The 22,960-nt window shown below is 36.7% G+C and overlaps 1 protein-coding gene across 1 annotated transcript in view; it reads left to right on the top strand.

Moving 5' to 3' along the window:
- Nucleotides 1–22,960, top strand: part of IFT57 (intraflagellar transport 57) — a 53,047-nt gene that overhangs the window by 19,299 nt on the left and 10,788 nt on the right. The window contains exon 6 of the mRNA XM_045501922.1: nt 7,803–7,925. Within this exon, the coding sequence (XP_045357878.1) occupies nt 7,803–7,925 (123 nt within the window). The remainder of the gene's footprint in view (nt 1–7,802; nt 7,926–22,960) is intronic.

The following is a 22,960-nucleotide window of genomic DNA, read 5'->3' as shown; positions in this document are numbered from 1 at the left end:
AGAAAAGCACTAATAAATCTGAATGCATAAAAATTAAAGGCTATATATGAAAGAGTGGGATGGGGAGCACCATAAAGTTAAAAGACAAGTGATAAACTGGGGAAACATAGTTGTAACCTGTATGACACAAGGATTGATAGGCATTTGGTAAGGTATCTAAGAGTTTGTGTTCTATAGTAACATTCCCTGGGCCCTGCCACTCTACTAATGATGTGACGTTGGGAAAATTAGCTAACTGCTCTATACCTTACCTTTCTTATTTGCAAAAGTGGGAATAAGACTCCCTTGATTCATGGTGCTATTATTGGGCATTTAACATAGGTGAAAGCATTGAGAACCATGCTTGGCATTAATAATAGTAATAGTAACTGCTAAAATATATTGAGGCTTACTGTGTGCCAGGCACTGTGCAAACCTTTTAAAATGTATAATTTAATCATCACAACAACCCTTCCAATGAGAAGGGTACTATTATCCTCATCTTACCGATGAGAACCCTGAGATTTATAGAGGTTTTATAACTTGACCAATACCTAAGAAGCAGTGGAGGTAGGATTTGAGCAGAGATGGGATTCCAGACCCATCCTCTTGACATTTACACCATACTGTGGCAATTCTCAAGACATTTTAGTTTTCTTTTCCTTGAGTCTTGAGACTCTTTAATCTTGACAGTTAATTAGACTTTCATGTCCCTCTCAGTAGATGTATGAATTGAGCTCTTCAAATGTATTAGGTTGCCATCTCAGAGAAAAGAAGCCTTATAGAAATTCATTACATAAAGAATTAAACTTACTTTGGCATACTCTATAACACCAACTATAATGTCTATGGTAGTTTTTCCATACATGCTTGTTAGGGTACTTTCTTTCAGTTTTATCTTGAGAAAATAAAAAATCAGGACTGATTTTACCTTAGCACTTAATGGACATTAAATTAGCTAAAGTAGTAGCAAAGACAGGTGTTTGAGATATTAAACAGAAATAATACTGGAAGTTGTATTCTCATTCAAAAATAATTTCAGATTTCTTATTAGTAAGTTAAATTGATTTTTTTTAATTTAGGGAGCTTTTTAAACTTTTTTTGATTTGTGAGCATAATTTATTCAAATTTTAGTTCACATGATAACAGAATAAAATTTCTTTTGATAGTCTCAAAATTGAATTGAAAACTTTTATGAACTTCGTATATTTAAAGACAGAGGCTACCATCTCTCTATTTCTTTTGATGGATTACAGCCAAGGTTTAATTTAGTTATTCAGAAAAAATCTGAAAATACTTTTTGTATGGTATTAAACATTTTTCTTCATAGTAATATAGTGCTAAATCATTTAAAACCTAATTTGAAAAGAAAATAGTGAATCAGACTCATGATTTATGCTTCTTTAATCATGAAGAAGAATTGACTTGTAGGCACATGAAAGGTTTTAGCTCTGTGCTTTAAATATGATTTGTTAAAATCACTGGATTTCAAGGGAACACTTCTTGATTGAGATACCTTATTTATCCCTCTAGCTTTTTATTGATCAATGATAAAGAAAGAGGGACACTAGGGGCACCTGGGTGGCTCAGTCGGTTAAGCATCTCACTTTGGCTCAGGTCATGATCTCACAGCTCCTGAGTTCGAGCCCTGTGTCGGGCTCTGTGCTGACAGCTCAGAGCCTGGAGCCTGCTTCGGATTCTGTGTCTCCCTGTCTCTCTGCTCCTTGCCTGCTCATGCTCTGTCTCTCTCTCTCTCAAAGAGTAAATAAACATTTTAAAAAACTTAAAAAGAAAGAAAGAGGGACACTAAATACCCTTAGGAGAAACCTTGCTTAATACATAGTAATGTATAATAAATATTATATTTAGCACTTAGCTTGTTGGCCACCTATCCTATTTCCTATCTGAACCAAAGCATCAAATTAGGAAGGTTGGAAAAAAGCCCTCTGAGGAACCAAAATAAGTATAACCACCTCCATTTGAAAAAAAAAAAAAAAAATGTATGAAGAGTCCCAACCTCACCACCACTACCACCGCCCTCACCAGTTCTCACGTATTTCCCTTGTATTCTTATTTTGCCTAGACTCCAGCATGTTTGGATGCTAGGTTTCTAAGCCTCCAGAAGTTGAGGAGGAGGAGGAGTTGCTACAGGCAATCAGGCAGACAGCCAGAGGTGATCACTGGCATCTTGATAACAAGAGAGGCTGCAGGAGAACTTTAAAAGCAGACATAAGAATGCAAAAATTATAGCCATCTGGGGTCATTTGATGTAGGATCAGTCATATCCAGTTTCCTCAGACCCCTAGAGAATGATTGTATTACAGAATTAATACAATAAAGGACATCATGAAAATATTAAATTACAGTCAGTAAATGTCAGCATTTATCAGTCTCCAGTATCCAGTCTGATGGTGGTGCCTCATTCTTATAAGAGGTAGGGGTTCGGGCTTGGTAATTGAAGATTCAAGTGCCTCCATTTGCTGTCTTGCTTCATTAGATCAGTGTTAGGATCTTCTGACCCTCCTTTTATCTCCCATTTTCACCTGGAAGTCTATGGATCCAGTTTCTGCCCAGGCCTTCACGATCTAGGTTGGCCAAGCTGTCATCTGAACTTATGATCTCTCTATAACTTCTGATGCAGGGTCTCCATTCCCAAGGAAACAAATTCTCATGGATGCCTGAGTCTTGAGCTTCACTCTTGGGTCTTTCGATGAGCCATATATGTTCCCTTTAGCAGACAAGGTGTTCTTTAGTCAATGATTAGAGGAAGTATTGTAGGGTATCCATGATTAGTCAAGTTTTAGAAACTCTACCCTACTCATAGCTTTCTTCCTTCTTCATTCCCAGTGGAATGTCTTAACTAGAGCTAACTGCCCAACCTAATTTGAACCCTTGCGATCAAAAAGATCCTATAGTACCAGATTTTTGTTACTATAGCAGAGATCAAAAGAATATATATTGCTGGTGTCAGGAAGCCCTCGTCAACATTGCTTTTTCCAGTAATGTTTAGCCCCCTTTCTTCTATAGGGCTTTCCAATAATGAGCATACACTACATATTAGAAATAGTTTTACCCCAAAGAGATTTTTTTTTAAGTTCCTTGCTCAAGATGGTAATTCATCAGATTATACCAAAAATGCAATCAGTGCTTCTACTGCATCACCTGTAACATTTTCTCTATTAAGACTTGTTAATGGGCCAGTCCCCCTCTGTTAGTTTCAGGTTCATTACTTCCGATGTTGGTAGTCATGGTCTACCTGGAGTCCCCAGGGTTAATTAAGAGGTGAAGATATTTTGAAGGTATATCAAGTTTTGTATTCCACTGAACCTAGTGTCACAGAACAGCTTTGCAGCACTACATAGGTTATCCAGCAGCTCAGGCTGCAAAGGGCTTTATTTATTTAGCCTCCTTCACTGATACGTGAGGCTTTCCCTTATTCTACCTACCCCTGTAACCATTAAGACTAACCACAGCCAATTATATATACATATGTATATATAATTATGTATATATATACATTCATACATATAAAATTATGTGTGTATATATATATACACACACACACACACACACATCCAATTTTATGTGTTTACATATATAAACAGATATACAGAATATAGTGTTTTTCAGATGCTTAACCATCCCATTATATTACCTGAAGGAGAGATTACTTCTTGGAACAGAATTCTGAGCAGGCTTTTAACATTGCATGTTTGATCCTTGAACTGACTTTGGTGATATGCCCACTGTTGGAGCCCAAGTTTATGTTATAGGATGGTTTAGACTGTTATCTTCAATTCTTCCATTGACAGTCTTAGGATCAGTTTTCATAAGTTTTTCTTTCCCTCAGGACCATTTATTGCCTCCATAAACTAGCCTGAGATTCTCGCTAGCAGGCTATAAACTCTTTGCAGGCAGGGATTAAATCCTTTTATCTTTCTACGCCAAACACAGTACCTGGATTCTTACCTTGCATGTTGTAGGAGCTTTACAAATGGCTTATTGGTAAATTAATTAATTATAAATGAGACTTCTGGGTAGCCTGTGTCTCATTGAGCTTTTAATTGTTTCTTCAGCATTAACTAGAAAATGCAATTTCCCAAGAGGTATGTTTTATCTTAGTGTTGTTTCAGACAGGGACTGGGACTTTGTCATGATGATATAAATTTTTGATTAAATGAAAACGGCAGTTTATTTCTCTTTTTACTAATATCTCCACATAAAATACCATTTGTTAAATGGAGGTACAATTGGAAAGGAAAGGTTTTCTCAAGTTATTAACCAAGGCATGGAATAGTTTTAAAATGATTTCTACTTCATATGTAGGCCTTGCTCAGTTAATGTATCCACTTATTAGGCATTAGGAAAATGTGACTGAGGAACGAGGTTATGAAACAGATGTGCAAATATGGAAATAGAAGGAGACTGTATAGTTTGATTAAGTTAATGCCGCTCTACCAAGCCTAATGTTCTCTTTTTGCCCTTTCTTCATTTAGTAACTAGGCCATTTCCCCCCAATATATTAACTGTGGCCTAGGAGGCAGTGAAGACATTTGAGCTGCTATATTAAACCATTTTAGGATTTTGGAAGTAGGAGTTTGCAAATCATTGCTTAAGGGAACCAAATAATAACTTAGGAAGAATAAATGCAACTTACTAAAGGACCCAATATAAAGCAAGTAGTAGTTTATGCACTGGGATGCCTTAATGCAATGTTTGTAAGTGTACCCCTGTATCTTACTAACTCTTAGATTCTAGTTTGAGTCAGACAGGGCCATTGCTGACCCATTTGCCTTGGGGAAAATGAGAAACATGTGCCCTTCCTTGAGGAAAATTTTTGAGTATGTTATGGACAACTTGAACAATCCTCTGAGTTCAGGCTTGAAGAAAGTGGGGCTGTGGATGGGTACCTTCTCCAGCCTTGTTTGGTGATTCTGGACTCCACCGACTTCACCCTCCTATAGGGAAGGGAAGACCGAGGGGAAATGAGGGATGGGGTTGAGGAGCACTGGCTCTGGGGTTTAATCAGGACTACCCAGCTTCAGATCACCCAAATGGTGGTTCCATAAAGCAATCTTATTTTTAAATCAGTGATCAGAACAGCTACCTTCTATTACGAATCCTACAACACTGCTGCTGAGAGGTCATGCCCCTTTGGCCCACCCTGGTTCAGTGGGAATGGGATGCGGGGCCCCATAGCCCTGGCAAGAGTGAGCCTGTGTATATACCACACGTACACCCCAAACGTCAGGGCTCACGCACACTGGCAGTGCACACATCCGCCCACCGCATCCCACCCCCATTCCCATCCGTCTACCCAGAAAAGGAGCCAGTCAGAATTGGGCCACCTAGAGCCAGGTACAGGTACTGGGGTAGGCCAGTGAGTGAGCAAGCCCCCGGCTCCTCCAAGTCTATGTGCATGCTGTGGGTGCCAGGGTGGAGTTACATGATGGAGAGCTTTCCCCATGGCTTTAGGTTTCAACTGGGAGACTCCGTGTCTCTTCTGCTGTCACACATGTCTCAGAAAAGTTCACATGTCTGCTTTGTGAATACTGTGGTAGCATTCTGCTAGTACTCAAAGTAATACAATGTTTCTATATTAAAGGGAGTACTTTAATATTTAAAACAGAATCTTGAACATTTTTCACTTAGTTTTCACATTTTACTTAAACTAATGCTAATATTTTTTTATACTTCTGTTTTTTTTTAAAGTAGAATGTACTTGAATAAATTCAGATTATATATTGTAAAATGTAAAAGCATATACTAGTTATCCATCCTCTAATTGTGTGGTTAGAACTATATAGCCCCCCTGAATTTCTGGACAAAAAGCAATATATGCTCCTTTTAAGACTCTGAATCTGTTCAGGACTTGCTAACATGAACTAGGAGGTAGGAGAGAGACTTTCTTATACCAACAGTGCTCTAGAGACTCAGTCGGGACTTTAAAGCCCCTAAAGACCTCAATCTCCCACCAAAATACAAATCCTGATATAAGGTTATTCTTATACTTAGTGTTAGACTGGATTGGAAAGACTTGTCTAATGAGCTTTCATTTTAAGAAATGTCTTTAAGTGACATAAATTCACATTGAGAATGTAATTTCACCATGAGGTTATTTATATAATCTTTTACTTTTAAGTTTTGCATTATGAGAAATTTCAAACATACACAGAAGTGCAAAATAGTGAACTCTTATGTAACATTACCCAGCTTCAGCAGTTAATAGTTTGTCAGCCATGATTCCTCCAGAGGCCCGACTTTTTTCCTTTGCCCTTAGTAAGTATCAAAAGTATCTTAAGTAAGTTTCAGACATCATGTCCACTTACCTATACATAGTTCAGCATTTATCTCTATTTATAGGGCCTTGTTTTTAAACATAACCATCATGCTATTATAATACCTATAAAATTTGTAATAATTCCTTATATCCTCTAATACTCTTCCACATTCAGATTTCCCTGATTGTCTCAAAAACATCTTTTCGTAGATTGTTCAAACTAGAATCCATATAAGGTTTATACATTGTATTTGGCTGTTTATGTCTTCGGATCGCTTTTTTTCGTATGGTAATAAATTTTTTTATGTTTTCATTACATTTTCTTACAATTTATCAAGGAAGCTTAAAGGAAAAGTTGCTACCAAAACTAATGTGTTAGGCTTTATCTTTGCACGTGACAGCAGGGAAGGGGCAGAGGGAGAGGAGAGAGAGAATCCCAAGCAGGCTCCTCGCTGTCAGTTCAGGAGCCAGAAGCGAGGCTCAATCATCCCATGAACCGTGAGATCATGACCTGAGTCAAAATCAAGAGTTGGTCACCTAATAGACTGAGCCACCCAGGCACCCCAGGCTTTATCTTTAAATCATTAATTTGTACATTCTTTATGTTTTCAGATCTATACATACTTAATGCTGACATGTGAAAGCCTAGGAAAATGAAAAAAAAAAAGTTTTCCTTTTGTAATTCAAAAACAGACATGAATTGATTTTATCACTCAACAGCAGAAACCAAATGCAAAAATGTGGCCCCACCCTATTGGAGTTCAAGTAGATCTATATTAAGTTACATTTTTAAACTACATTATAGTTTGACCTAACCAAAATATCACTTAAATTATGAATAAAAAATGTCTAAGTAATGGCCTCTTGGCTTCTGGGATCTTATCTTTTTTGTCTTTCAGATTTGGCGTTTATATTTCAGTATGGAAAATTCAGTGTGCCAGGGTGGCTCAGTTAGTTAAGCGCTCTGACTGTTGATTTCAGCTCAGGTCATGATCTCATGGTTCGTGGGGTCTAGCACAGCATCTGGCTCTGTGTTCATAGTGCACGGAGCCTGCTTGGGATTTTTTCTCTCTACCTCTCTCTGCCCCTCCCCTGCTTCTGCTGCTTGCTCTCTCTCTCTCTCTCTCTCTCTTTCTCTCAGAATAAATAAACTTAAAAAAAATTCAAACTGAGACAATGTTTTCTTATCAAATGTGTGAATGTTTGTATCTCCTTTACTGTTACCAATTAACATACCTAAATGGCTTGTTGATTTGACAATATTCCTGTTGAGTTCACTCTGATATTTCAAAAGCATTGTTTTTTGTCAAAATGGTTGAATCCTATATTTGCTTCTTTTTGAAAATACTTATTTTGTTATTCTACCAGGTTTGAGCATTGTTTTCTTTCAACATGGATGGGAGGACAGATAAGAACTTCTTCTGTCACTGTAATTTTAACACTACCATACTTGATATAAATTGTGCAGTCCTGCTAAAATGCCTCAAAATTTTACCATTTCTTTTTATAAACTCTCAATCTTGTGATATCTTTCCTTTCTTAGGATATGAACGAGTCTGCCAAACAAGAAGATATTTTGGAATCCACAACAGATGCTGCGGAATGGAGTCTCGAAGTGGAACGTGTACTACCACAACTGAAAGTCACGATTAGGACTGACAATAAGGTAGAGAAGATAGAACGCAGTTTTTCAAATGGATCTTCATAAGGCAATTTCGGGGTCAAAGGCACTACTAATTACACGAACGATTTAAGCGGGTAGGATTCGGTTTCCAGTGTTTTGTCTTAACAGAGATTTAGTAAATTGTTGTTGAATGAATAAATAACATAATATTAAAGAAGGAAAGAGAGGAATAGATCTTTAAAGTGATTTGGAACACGTCATGTTTCCCTGGGATTGAGGGGCATTTTCTTAATATACTTTGATGTATTTTCTTAGAAATCTTATTTTGTTTAGGTAAATAGTAAATGGAATTGGAATTTCATGATTGTATAGCAACTGATTATAGTTAGAAAATGGTTTTGGAGCTCTGCTGGATGGCAGAACAGAAGACATCCTGGAAGTTGCCTTACATAATCTATTCAGTACATGTGATTAAAAGTCAGATAATAAGAAAATAATCAAAGCATTTGCATTAAGTTTTGGAGATTGGGCCAGATGAATGAACTGGCCCATAATCAAGTTTCTGCTTCCTTTTACAAGAACGTCAGAAAAAACTATCAGGTGACTAGACAATCCTATTCTCATTAATACTATAATAATGTCTACAAAAGAGACTGAAGAGAGAGACATGTAGGTAAAGAAACTAACGAGTTTCCATCCCTGGAGGCAGGAGAAGAGCACCAGCATTACAGAACAAGGTTCTAGGGAAGCTTGTTACTCTGAAAATATGGTCCTGAATCTACCCCCAAAGATTGCTGTTTTCAGAGTGCCTTAGAAATGAATTTATTCTTAGAATGTCTGGATTTGGGCTTGTAAAACTGTGTCCTGGAGAAGGTAAGAAGTAGCCTAGACTCCTAGGGCAGTCCTACAATAGGATAAAGGCAGCAAAGGTCTTACTAGACTGAACAGCTGTGGAACAAACTTAAAGGTAAGTGGGCAAATCCTGCAGCCTGTTTACCATGTATTTTCCCAGACACTATTATGTAGCCATTATTTGACTACATTAGGGGTAAATTCTTGTTTGCATATCTCATATGTAAATATGTGTGAATACATATGTGTTAATACATATTTACATATGAGATATGCAAAGAAAGAATCAGATTTCTTCACTGATTCAACCTCTGCTAAAAGTTGTAATTTGCAAAAATGTAATTTTTTTTGGTAAAAATGTAACTTCTAATTCTTTAGTTTTTGGTAAAAATGTAATTTCTAATTCTTTATTTTTATAAGAGCAGAACTCATAAAATTAAAAATTATTATTATTGTGATTCTAGTTAGAATGACATGTTAAAATAACTGTGTACTTAGGAACTCTCAGGTACATCTTAATTCCATACGGAAGCCTTTAATTTATTTAACTTTCAAGCTAACTAACTCTTGACATCCAGCATCTCATTTAGAACCTAATAGGATCGATCACACAAGAGTGTTTTTTAAAGCATAGTCATTGATTTCTACATAACAGGAGTAACTGAATAAAGGAAGAATATAAATGTAACAGCTAACACATACAGTTTTGCAAAACTAAGTACAGGTTAAGTTCTACTACAAACTAATATCGTAGTAATCAGAATCCTGGGTTCTTAGAGAATCAGTGATCTCCTGATTAGAGAAGAATTAACTAGGTGAAAGTTGGACTCTTAGTCTTGTGCCATACATTACCAGCCTTGATCTTATGAGGATATACTGTGCCAAATTAATAAAAAGTCAGATTTTACAGGCAACATTCCAAAATGTCACATGAAGTTTTGAGGGCTTTTTTCTTTATATGAATATCATTTTGAATTTAGATTTTTAAAAAATTATTTATTTCCATTTTTTTCTGTTTGATAGCATTGGTAATTTTTTTTATTTTTACATTTATTTATTTATTTTAAAAGAGAGAGAGAGAGACAGGAGAACACGTGCACATGTGTGAGCTAGAAAAGGGTGACGGCAGGGGGAGAGAATCCCAAGCAGGCTCTGTGCTGTCTGATGCAGGGCTCGATGGGCTCAATCTCAGTATTGTGGTAAAATATGCTGATCTAAAGTTACATCTGATTTTTTTTTTTTCAGAATTCTTTTCTAGATCATTTGGTCTTTGTGCCTAGTATTTCACAAACTCTTCTAAGTATTTCAGAGGTATCAAATAGGAAATGCAGGTTTGGGGTCAATTTATTCAGCTTACTTAAGAAAAATGAAATTGTATGTTGATTTGAGAAAATAAAGGGTTAGTAAATAAAGAGATATTTTTCATGTCACAGAAATAAAAATAATCTGGTCACATACGAGGTTTCTCATGGGCTCACCATCCTCCTTCATCAGAAGAGTTTGACTCCAGCTTCATGGTACATCCCATTCTTCCTCCACTCCTGACTCGACCAAAACCAAACCCTCTCCTTTACTTTTGGCGAAAATAATTACCTTTCACTCGACACAGGCTATTTAGGACATTTGGAGACTTCAACTTTGTGTTTGAGGGAAAATGAGCTGTTTTCAGATCAGTGTGTTTTACCGATCATTATTAGATTAATTTTTAAGTAGCATAGAGATGTGGGAGATAACTATACAGGGCCTCCATTATTTAAATCCATTATAAAGTTCTTTAAAATGACCTTGTGTTAGCAGTAAATAAGTCCCATATTTCTTTAGCACTGGATCAAATGTTTGTTTTGCTTTTTTTCCTCACAAGTTCAGTGCTTGTGTGCTTCTTGGCAGGTAACTAACAAAAAAAATTAATAAATAAATAATAAGTAAATCTCCTTTTTGTTGTTTTGATGAGATGCTCTCGTATACTGATATTTTATTTTATATTCTCTGTAATGTTGTAATTAGGTTTTATTGTAAGATGAGGTTATTCTTTTTTCTGGCAGCACTCATTACTGTTGCCAGTTTTCGAAGAATGCAAACGAATTTTAATATTAGCTTAAATTACAATTGGGAAAATTAAAATGTTGCCAAAAATGCAAATGATATGTTCCACAACTGAAGGTGAAGGACTTTTGTCATATGTTAGCTTCAATGGACTATATTAGTAGTTCCCTTTTTAGAGTTGGTTTAGAGAATGCTCCTGGTGATTCCTTCTAGAGTGTTATATACCCAGAGACCAACTCATATTGCCCCAACTTGGAATAATGTGTCTAAAGACACAGAAGTTCTGCCAAGAAAGTCAATAAAGCCAGCCAAGTCCTGGGTCATTCCATTCTAGTTAATGCCTCAGTTATGACCAAGTGAGTAAGGCTCTGGAGTCCATTCCTTAGAAGGGCAGTCTGAGGACTGACATGAGTGCCACCTAATCAAATTGTCTACGAGTATTATTAGTATACTAAGACTGTATATCTTGTACTTTTTGTTCCTTCCCTCCTTAGTTCATTTTTCTCTTTATATCTCTTTCCCTTTCTTCTTCTGTGTTTTTATCTCTTTTTTATTGTTTTTATTATTTTATTTTTATTATTTTTTTTATTAGACCCAGGAGTGGTGACAAGTGTTACGTAAGGACTCTGGTAGAATTTAAAACTAAGAGCAAACATCTGTGACTATAATCAGACTAAATTTAAATCTGTAACTGGTCAAGAATTATCTTAAACTCTGAGTCTTTTTCAAATACACTCTTGTTTTTAATTATAAAAATAATATGGAAACAATTCAAGGGGAAAGGGGCTAGGCAGTGTGCTATGAAATAGAAGCTGTCAATTCCATGTTTAGTTTCACTATCAATTCCTGATTTACTGAGCCAAAGCTTCAGAAGCTTAGTGGAACTGTGGCAGCCGCAAAGACCAGGAGAAGATGGAGCCTATCTCACACATCTTCCCGTGGCACCTTCAATTCATATTTCTACCACTTATTACATGTTCAATCCAGGGCAAGCTACTCAACCTTTCTGTCCCTCCTTTTCCTAATCTGTAAAATGGGACTAATTATATTAGTTACCTCACAAAGCTATTGTAAAGCACCAAGAACAGTGTCTGTGACATAATTAATACCTAATAATATTAGGTAATTATTATTACCTATTACCTATTAATTAGGTAATAATTAATTATTGTTATAGAATTGTTGCTATAATATTGTGTTCTGTCGCGGAGGTCTTGTATTCAGTTCCTGTATCAGTATTCAGGAAGAATTTAACAAAATTTCTGCACTAATGCTTCCATCATTTAAGGGAATATTTTAAAACATAAGCCTTATATCCTTACATGGGGATGTAATCAGTTTCATGTAAGTATCACTTTGGTAAATCTTTCCAATTTTTTTCCCTAGTAAAGTTATATATAAAATGATAATAATAACTGACATTTACTAAGTGTTTACCATGTGCCAAGTGCAATTCTTAACATTTCACATATATTAGCTCACTTAATCCTTTCCACTGCCTTATTAGATGCAGGTACCTTTTACCACAGGGGAGGAAACCGAAATACAGTGAAGTGAGGTTAACTTGCCTTTGCCTAGTAAGTCACAGATGTGATATTTGAACCTACCACCCAGGCTCTTACCTATTCACTTAGTGATAGTACAGCATACTGGTTAAAAGCACAAATTCTGAATCCAGGTTGCTTGAGTACGAATCCTGGCTCTAACACTTACTAGCCATTGGACCCCATGGGCAAGTTTCAACCACTCTGTGCCTCAGTTTCCTCATCTGTAAAATGGAGTTCATTATAAAACATACCTCAAAGACTTATTGAAAGGATTAAATGAATTAACCTATCTTAAGCACTTAGAATGTTGCCAGAAGACTCACTTAATATATATTGACCACTATTTCCATGTGCTCTTATGTATATAATTGAGATTATACCTTTTATAAAACATAATAGTATATCATGGACATAACTTTAGCTGAGTGGCATGTAGCAGAGATGGGTTGGCCAAGCCCAGCAGGTTGGGGTCAGACCAGGTCTAAGATCTGGGTGGAGGAATGGCCAGATAGAGCCATGCAAGAGCTAGTTACAATATGGGCAAGCATAAGTAAGGACTGTGAGATCTGAGAATACAGACCAATAGCAAGAAACAGAATCTGCCAGTTAGCCATTTTAAAGAAACAAGTGGTTACTGCAGGTAGAAGCACTTTGTCACATTTATTGAAGGATAATATTTTCCTTCATGACTGAAATATTTTTAAATCCATAATAGTAATTTTTAAAAACACTTTTAAGTGAGGGGCGCCCGGGTGGCTTAGTCAGTTAAATGTCCAACTTCGACTCAGGTCATGATCTCACAGTTCATGAGTTTGAGCCCCACATCGGGCTCTGTGTTGACAGCTCAGAGCCTGGAGCCAGCTTCAGATTCTGTCTCCCTCTCTCTCTCTGCCCCTCCCCTGCTCATGCTCTGTCTCTCTTGCTCTCAAAAATAAATTAAACGTAAAAAAAAATTAAAAACCTTTTAAGTGAGTCAGTTGACAGTTGCCGAGTGGAGTAATAACAGTAGTTGAAGATGAGAATTCTTCATGTCCCATAATTTCTGGGGATTTAGAAGATGTGGTTGCAGATTCATATAAATTTCACTTTCTGTATTTTTTTATTAATTTTGAATCATTCAGTATTTAATGCTGTTTCTTGAAGACAATCCACCTATCATTTTTAGTTTTCTTGTTACTATGGAAAAACAAGCCCATGTTTGACTGCGTGGAAATAAACAGAGACCACGTAAATTAGGACAAAGACTGTTTATGCAGAGCTTGCTATGGCCGGGGAGTTAGCCACCATTGCCTGCATTTGGCAGAGACTTAAAGGCGGGCAGGAGAAGGTAAAAGATACATAGTGGGAGAAAGCAAAGGCTTCAGAAATGTTCAGATATGACTGGAGATTTGGAGGCAGAACTAACTAGAAGCAGGGCCTCCTGGGTGACCGGGTGGGGGAAGATATGTGACTTTGTCTGGTTGGTCCCGCATTGGAAGCCAGGGGCTTGGGGAGAAACATTCAGGAAGCTGGCAGCTGCTAAGTCTGCCATGGGCTTACTTCACAAGGAGGTTATGGTTTGACTTCCTGGACTAGTTGCTGCAGATTGTGGGTCAGAATTCTCTTTTGTGTGATGATCTGGCCTTTGCCTGTTGTTTATTTGTACTTTCAGTCTCTCAGTGTCATCCATTGAACTGAGGGAAAGTGGCTTCTTTAATGATCAGTCTTATCAGTCTTTATCAGAAGGACTTTTTTCAAGGGTTTTTACCATAATAGAAACAAAGTAAACATTAATAATATTTATTCTTGTTCCCCAGAAATCAGGAAGAGCAGAAAGTGTGAAATCAGTTTTCAACTAAACCTTACATAGGCCCTTTTCTTCAATTATACAGTATTTATTCCTAAACAATTATGTATTATAATGATTTAATATGAGGTATTTAATGCAATGAACAAATGTTCTATCATGCTTTAATGCCCTGTGGATATTGTAATTAAAATTTTGATTAATGACTTAAATTGATTTTTTTCCAAATTATAATTAAATGTTTCCTGCTTTGTTGTTTTAAAAGATAGTTGGCTGAGTACCTCCTTCATTCCAAAATGTCTCCTACTCATTATGTAAATCTTCAGGTTCATTACAAGAATTTAGATAAAGAGATTATATATTTTTTGAAAGGCTTTGGAAGTACTACAGCATGTGTTTCTAATTATTTCAAGCGTTTGATTCATTCACTGAACTGCTTTCTTACATCCTTACCTGCTTTTCAGTGTCTGACTTTCTCAGGGTGCAGTTGTAAAAAAACAAAACAAAACAAAACCTTAAACTTTAAATTTCCGCTCCAAACAATTGGATTTTCTTTTAACGTAAATAAACCATAAGGTGTTGCCTTGGGTAGTTCAAAGCAAGAAACCTTTCGGGAAGAGTCATTGTGCTAAGGTTGGAATCTTGCAATAGTCTTGAGCCCTTGGGCTGTCCAGTCACTGTGAGAGCTAAAACCTAAGAGGGAGGAGAGAGGCCTTTATTAATCAGCGGCTGGAATTCCATTTAAATGAACCTGGAGGGACTACGGAATTACTGTATTAGATCCGAGTCTCTTCAAATTGGGAGCCAAGTCCTGCAGAAAATGTACAATAGTAGGCTTTCTCTTTTTTTACTGTTATAGAGGAATCTGTGTCTGGAAGCAAGAGAAGAGGGGTATTTTTCTCATTCCAGAGTAGTGGAGAAGAGTAACTTGCTTTGACCTCCTGCCATTGCTGTGTTTGGATAGAGTATAAGAAGAATGTTAATAAAATTGAGCTTTCTAATATTTCTGACCTGCAGGGATTTATGAATTGTAATAGTTTGGAATAAAGAGCATTTCTTAAGACTTGTACTCTAGTTGCTGGATAAGGCTATATTATATTGATAGGGTTCTTGGATCCATGAGCAAACAGGTAGAATATATTCTGCGGGCTGGGATACAAGAATACATTTTACGTATATATTAGTCATTAAAATGAGATTCTGCCTGTTATTTGAATAATAGAGAAATTTACAATATTTAAAGATTTTCTGGTAGACAGACCTTTTGTTGAAAAATATTCACATAATTTAAAAAAAATAAGGCACCAAATAAAAAAAAAAATCAGCTCTTACATTTACCAGTAACAAATGTAAATACAGGTGGCAATAAGTTGGTCTCCATGAGGCTCCATGCAGGAGTAATAGCTCCAATTACTGTCACAAATGTTTGTAATTGTATCTATTGCTGCCAGACAATAAATGCTTTTTAATATAGTAAGGCCATAAATGTACATGCTGCTGTTGTTTAAACAAAATACAATTTTCAGCAAATTTATCCTTGAAACACCTGCTATAATCAAAAAGAGGTGAATGCTATCAAAATAAACTGCCTAAATTAACTAGACACATACATTTTTAGAGCAGCCTGCATGATTACTCAACTGCCACGTTTGTCTGAGAGAATGAGGGGAAATATTCACTGATGGACTTTTACAGGCAAGCTTTCTTTAAAGGAGACTACAAAAAAACAGAATATTGCTTTGGATTTTTGTGTTATTTTTAAAACATGGTGTTATTTTGTTATAGATGTTTTCTCCATTTCTTTTTTTTTTTTCTTTTCCTTAAGCTGATAAAACTGGGTTGTTTTTTTTTTTCCTTTTTAGCATATGGGTCACAGACAGATATCAGGGTTGTGGAAAAGAATACTGTGCTTAAAATTATATATGTAAAACTACTGCAAAGGGGTGGAGAAAAACCCAGCCATCCTCAAGCAACTGGAAAAGATTTTTAGCTGCTTCTGTCATGGTCTTGTTGAACGTTCAGGATACTCGGATACTCTGTTTAAAGATAGTTGATGATGCTTTCCTTCCTATTTATCCTGAGTGTGATAAATGCTTCAACTGGATCGGGGGAAAGGCTTCATTTATCACAGGTTGAAATAGGAGAACAAGTGTTTTTGCTTTAGAGATTACCATCAGCTCTAACTAAGGAGCATCTACAGTGGTAGCAGATTTTAAGGAAATAAGCAATAAAGACTGCATGTTATGTAAACAATGCAGAGGAAAGTTACTAATGCCTCACAGCAGATATACCTCAAATAGACATTTGTGATTGAGAGCAGTGAATTAATACATATTGATTGTAATTAAAATTTCTAGACTGCCTAAATATTTCATTATTGCAAAGTATGATTTAATGTTTCCTTTAAATTACTTAACGTAGAATATAAATTGAAACAGAAACAATTTGTCAAATGGACCTCCCTATGAAATGCAATTTTTAATTGGTTTGATTCATTTTTCCAATCAATGATACTGGAGGAGTTCTCACTATCACTGTTTTATTATTAAATTTCTTAATATTTGGACACATTTTGCTCCCATAGTCTTTATCCCATTACATTTGATTCTGTTTTCCTTATGCCAAGGCAATCTTTTATGTTTCTTGGTTCTTCAGATATGCAGATGGCTCTATTTATTTTTCAGGTTTTTTGTTTTGTTTTTTGAGTATAATAAGGGATCAAAGTTTTGATTAGTAGATTCCTGAAGTTGAGAGCAACTGTCAAGGTTATCTCTTCTGCCTATCCATTGTGGTTACTCGCAATGAAATAATTACATTCTGATTTGGCCTAAGAGTGTTCCTGTATTCTCAGAAGGGCCCCATTCACTCCCACTCTGCCTTGCCAGATCTCTTCTCTGGCTTCTAACTCCTTCTAAAGTCTGGAAACCCTCACTGAGGAGATTTTTATGGCCATATAAAAGGGATGCGGATGGAATAAGCATGAAAAATAAGTCAGAGTCAACATATGAAAACACTTTAGTAACAGATGGTAGTCAGTAAAGATAATAATCTCTGAGCACACATTAGAAAGGCAGTTATTTAACTAACAAGGTATTTTATTTAGAGATTATAGATCTCCAGTTTCAGTTCAATTACAGGCAGGTGTGAGAATACTAGTGACTGTTATGATAGCCTTTACTTACCCTCTATTTTTCTCTACAACAGGAGGAATATCTGGAAAGCAGGAACTTTCCTGAGGAAACACGTATTTCCAGCAATAGTGGAAAAACAGTCTACTCCCTGCAACAAATATACATATACGACATACCATACATACATACTCCCCTCCTCTTAAGTCGTATGTTTAGTTCTTTGAACACTTATAAAGAAAATTCATGTTTTCATATTACAAGGGTATACCACAGAAAACTAAGCTGCTGGCAATTAAAAAAAACATGTCACATTTAAAAATTCAGGAAAGCTACATTTTGTAATTATCTCACAACTTGATGGGCATTTTTCATTAAGAAAGTAATTCAATCTCAGGGCACCTGGGTGGCTCAGGCGGTTAAGCAACCAGCGTTGGCTCAGGTCATGATCTCACAGTTGGAGAGTTCAAGCCCTGCATCGGGCTGTCAGCGCAGAGCCGGCTTTGATCCTCTGTCCCCTTCTCTCTCTGCCCCTCCCCAGCTTGTGTTCGCTTCTCTCTCTCTGTCTCTCTCAAAAATAAACATTTTTTAAAAATATAACAAGGTAATTCAATCTCATGAAAAAAATATTTAATGGACAATCTCACACTTTCCCTCTCTCTCACACACACACAAATATGTACACAAATGTGAGCTGTGGTGAAGCTGAAAAATTAATAATTAGAACAAGAAATAGAGACTGCAAACTTGCTTGTGCAAAGTGACAAAAAAGAATTTAGTTAATGCTCTGTTGTTAGGGAAGGGAGTGTTCTGGGTGGAGGATGGAGATCCACTGGTCACATTCCTGCTTTGAAAGCATGATGAGTTACCAGCCCACCCCAGCAACATTTACTACAGTGAACTTAGGCATATGCAGCCACCACTGTCAAGCCTTTTTCACATCACGTGACTCCCTGCCATCACATTCCCAAAGAATTTGGTCATTGGCCACGGATGGGCTATTAAACATGCCACAGGAACATTATTACTCCACATTGAAATCTTGAGACCAATCACTTTTGGACTGCCGCTCAGACTTGGCCCTACCTCTCTCTACCTCTGCAGCTACAGTTATAACATCAGTAACTGAGTCTCTCTCCCTGTGGTGGAGACAGAGGTAAAATGTCCAGATCCCCTTATAAGCAGGGACTTGCTGCCCAACCACAGAGAGTGTGGTCAGCAGTCAGCCTCTAGCTGTCCACTCCTTTGATGGCAGAGAGCTGCCTAGCCCAGGTCACGCCTTTCCAGAGTATCCCACACCTGGGCTTCTGTGAATTGTTTATAATATTACACATAATACTGCTTTGAAAATTCTTGTACGATGTCATTTGGTAAACATATGTACACATTTCCAGTAGAAATTTCACTACGAGTGGAATTGCTAGGTCACAGTGTACATACATGCCAAATAGGGTTTGAAAGTGGTTATTACAAATTTGTATTCCTCCCAGCAGTGTGTGAGAGTTCCAGTTGCTCCACATCTTTATCAGAATTCACTACAGGGTTTATTTTATTTTATTTTTGTCATAGTAGATACGTTGTGGGCTCGTTGTCATTTTAATTTGCATTTCCCTGATGACTACCAAAGTTGAGCCCTTTCCATATGTTTTTTTGGCATTTGGATATCCTCTTTTGTCTTTTGCTATTGGGTTATCTGCTTTTTGATTTATAGAAGTTATTTTTATACTCTGGATATGAATCCTTTGTCAGAATGTATTGCAAATATGTGCTCTTTAGCTTTCCTTTTCACTCTTATTGGTGTATGATGATAAACAGTGGCCTAATTTGAATATACTCAAAATGATCTTTTTTTGGAGGTAGGGAGTGTGGCTAATACTTATGTTCTATTTAAGAATCTTTGCTTACCCCAGTGCTATGAAGGTTTTCTGTGTTTTCTTTTTGAAGCTTTATTGTCTTACATTTTGCATTGAGATCTGCAATTCACCTAGCATTGATTCTTATGTATGGTGTGAGGCAGAACTCAAGATGTATTTGTTTTTCATATATATATACATATATATATGCAGCTGACCCAGTTTACTGAAAAGGTTATCTTTTCCCCAGTGCACTGCTTTGTCATAAAAAGTGAGCATGTATGTATAGGTCTGTATTTGGACACTGTTTTATGTGTTGTTCTTTCATACTACTGAAAATAGTGTCTTTTAGATTTTATTTTCTGTCTGTTGCTGGTATATAAACATAGAATTCTGTGTGTGTGTGTGTATACATCTCCAGCAAACATGCTAAAATCACTTATTCATTCTAACAATAGTCCTATAGGCTGTTTTGCATTTTCAGTGTATATAATTATATCATCTACAATTAACATCAATCTTATTTCTTTTTTTTTTTTTTAACGTTTATTTTTGAGACATAGAGAGACAGAGCATGAACGGGGAAGGGTCAGAGAGAGAGAGGGAACCACAGAATCTGAAACAGGCTCCAGGTTCTGAGCTGTCAGCACAGAGCCCGACGCAGGGCTTGAACTCAAAAACCGCAAGTTCATGACCTGAGCCGAAGTCGGACGCTTAACCGACTGAGCCACCCAGGCGCCCCTCTTATTTCTTTCTTTACAGGCCTTATCCCTTTTATTTCTTTTATCTTGTCTGATATAATATTAGATATAAATGCTATTAGCAGAGAGAAAGCTTTCAAAATTTACATTTGACCATTAAGTATGATGTTAACTTTGACTTTTATAACTATCCTTTACTGGGTTGAGGAGCTTCCCTTTTGTTCCTAGTTTGCTGAGAGTTATTATTATGTGTGGATGGTCAATTTTTTCAAATGATTTTTTTCAAATGATTTTTTTCTTCATTTATGAAGATGATCATAGGATTTATTTCTTTTTTTCCTCTTTTGTTATGGTGGATTATACTGATTGAGTTTTGAGTATTAAACTAACCTTGCATTTTGGATTAAATGCAAATTAATCATGATGTATTATCCTTTTTATATATTACTGGATTTGATTTGCTGGCATTTTGTTGAGAATTTTTATATCTACGTTTACAAAAGATACTGATCTGTAATTTTTCGTCTGTTTTAGGTGTCTTTGTCAGGTTTTAGTGTCATACTATGCAGTCCTCATAAAACAAGTTGGCAGTTGCTTTCCTTTTTTTTTTTTTTTTTTTTTCCCCTGTTCTCTGGTATTTGTATAAAGTTGTTGCTATTCCTTAAATGTCTGAGAAAAGTCACTGATGAAGCTGTCTGGGTCTGGGTATTTCTTTGTGAGAAAGTTTTCAGTTGCATATGTTTACCCTAAAACCATTTTAAACTCATTTTTTCATTATACAGTTGATATATAAATACATTCTTGGGAATATTCAAATATTACAGATAAAACTAAAGTCTCCTTTAACCATTACCCCCTTAAAATTTTTAGTTCTACTTTACTGCATTTCCTCAGGGAAATGATAAGGACCGATATAGTGTGTTTGCAAGATTTGCCTGTGAGCTACTTTAAAGTAGCTCCGTCTCAATTTCCTCATCTTACTAGAGTTTTTAAGAGAGTTACATGTGATGACGTAGTGCCTGACACATACTAGACATTATTTGAATGTTAACCTTGAAGCTATTATTAGACGTAAAAAAGATCTCAGACTGGATATGACTATTGGGGAACTACTACTCTATCCCCAAGGAAGGAAATAGAATAAGGTTTCTAAGTAGCCAAAATAGAAATCACATAAAACTATGTATTTTATTTATAGGAGAGTCTGATAAATCTTTCTTTGGAACTTACATATAGTTTGTTTCAGAGATTATTCTAACAAGGTTGGTTAAACAGATTGTTCATCCACAGCAGATTAGAAGCAGGAAATCTCCTGTAGCATCCATGCTGTAGCAAAACAACCAAGCTAAGAAACATTAATTTTTATGTGCAGACTTGAATTGAAAGTTGTCAGTTGCTTGTGCTCCTTATTGAAATTGGGTGACAAAGCAAGGAAATGAAAGAAGTAGCTCAGTGTAATGGAAAATCTGTAAGTGAGAGAAAGGACATTTGGTTTCCTATTCATTTTGTAATTGACATGGTAAAAATCATACAACATCAATTTGTTACCCAATCTGTGAAATGGAGGTACAGGATTTCTTCCCCAGAGTGATCTCGAAAATCCACAGAGAAAATGAATTCAGAGTTGAAACAGAGGCCTAATGAGAAAAATGCGGTGAGGCATCTTAAATGGAGGGAGCCCAAAGTGTCTGTGCGTATATGCAAAAGCCCATAGAAACCCTCGTAACTATTTTTATATTTACTAGAACAAAAGTGAAAAACAGAACATTCCATTAGTAATTATTCATAACAGAATTGGGGAAGAACCAGTGAGAATGGAGGGAAAAGGTAGGGTAGATTGCAGAAGTAACGTTTTTGTGATGGAGAGCGATTCAGAATACATGAGAATCCTGACACCCCGCTCCTGCTCTCGGGGGCCACAGCCATGGTGCCACTAGAGCCGGGACCTTGAGCCTCAGCTGTGCTGGAATAAGGACTTCTGAGCCCAGGAAAAGACATCAAAGGTGCCTTCCTCAGCTTTTTTGTGTCAAGAGTCCTTTGGCACTCTGCCTCTCCACACATAAAGAAGTTCAAACTTGGGGAAGAAACTGAGTTTGACATTTCACAAGTTGTAAATTAGTGAAATGTATACACAGATAAAAGTTGCATTTGCCATCCCTAGCTGGTGGTTCAGTCTCTATCTCAGCAGCCATTTCAGAGAGGAGCTTTACGCATTGAGTTGGAGACCCAGACAAAGAAACAAAGAGTCTGGGAATATGCAAAGGAAATCATTCAGGCGCTGTTGAAGTAAAACCCAGAGATCTATATAGTCTTGCCAGCCACCTTCGTGGCTGCAACCAAATCTCCTACATTTTGATTTTATGGTATCCTGTGACTCGCCATCTGCAAGGATGTCATCGTAATTCTCCAGGCTTTGAAAAAGGGAGATGCATAATTTGGCACTAAAGAATTTGTAGTGGGGAGGAGGTTATGGTTACCACAGTACCTTTGTGTCTACCTCACAAGTGACAGAAGTATACGAGATTTTATGTGAAGGGATTTTAAAAAATAGAAAGTCTAAAGAAATTATATGTTGCAGCATTATTAGTTTTCTCATTTCCTCAGAGAGGGTAAATGTGCTGGATTAGTGAAAAGCTCAACTTCAATAGAAAGGAGAAACGAGCTTAATAACACACTTAGAGCGCTTCGGAACAGGTGACCAGTAAACTCCAGCAGCCCAGGTGGTCCCACTTGATATATAACAAAAAGAACTACTGGTTTGCCTTAGGTACTCTTCTGTAGTTCATTTTATCACAAAGAAAAGCAGTATATAGTGATGAAATTTGAAGTGGGGTTCGTGAGCACATGGCTAAGAATTCTTGAGACGTTTTTGTTGCAAAAAGGTGATTTCATAGCACGGGAACTGGACCCATGGGCAGAAAACTGCACCGGGATTGTGAGGAGTGACTGAATACATACTTTTAAGTTTGTGGAGGGAGGGGGATAGAGATAACAACATACTTTTCTGAGGAATCTCTATATGCTGAAAGCAGGGCTTTACAGGACCCTGGAGATGCAGCTATGGTAAGATAAGGTTGCTTTTAGTTTTTAATGAAATGTAAACACTAAGGCATTAAGGCAGCCATAAACTCCTTGAGGAATGTTACACGCCGCATGTCTCTAGTATC

The sequence above is a fragment of the Leopardus geoffroyi genome, chromosome C2, assembly GCF_018350155.1.
Source record: "Leopardus geoffroyi isolate Oge1 chromosome C2, O.geoffroyi_Oge1_pat1.0, whole genome shotgun sequence".
Lineage (NCBI taxonomy): Eukaryota > Metazoa > Chordata > Mammalia > Carnivora > Felidae > Leopardus > Leopardus geoffroyi.
Note: the sequence above shows the minus strand (reverse complement) of the source record. Positions and strands in the feature narration are given on the sequence as shown.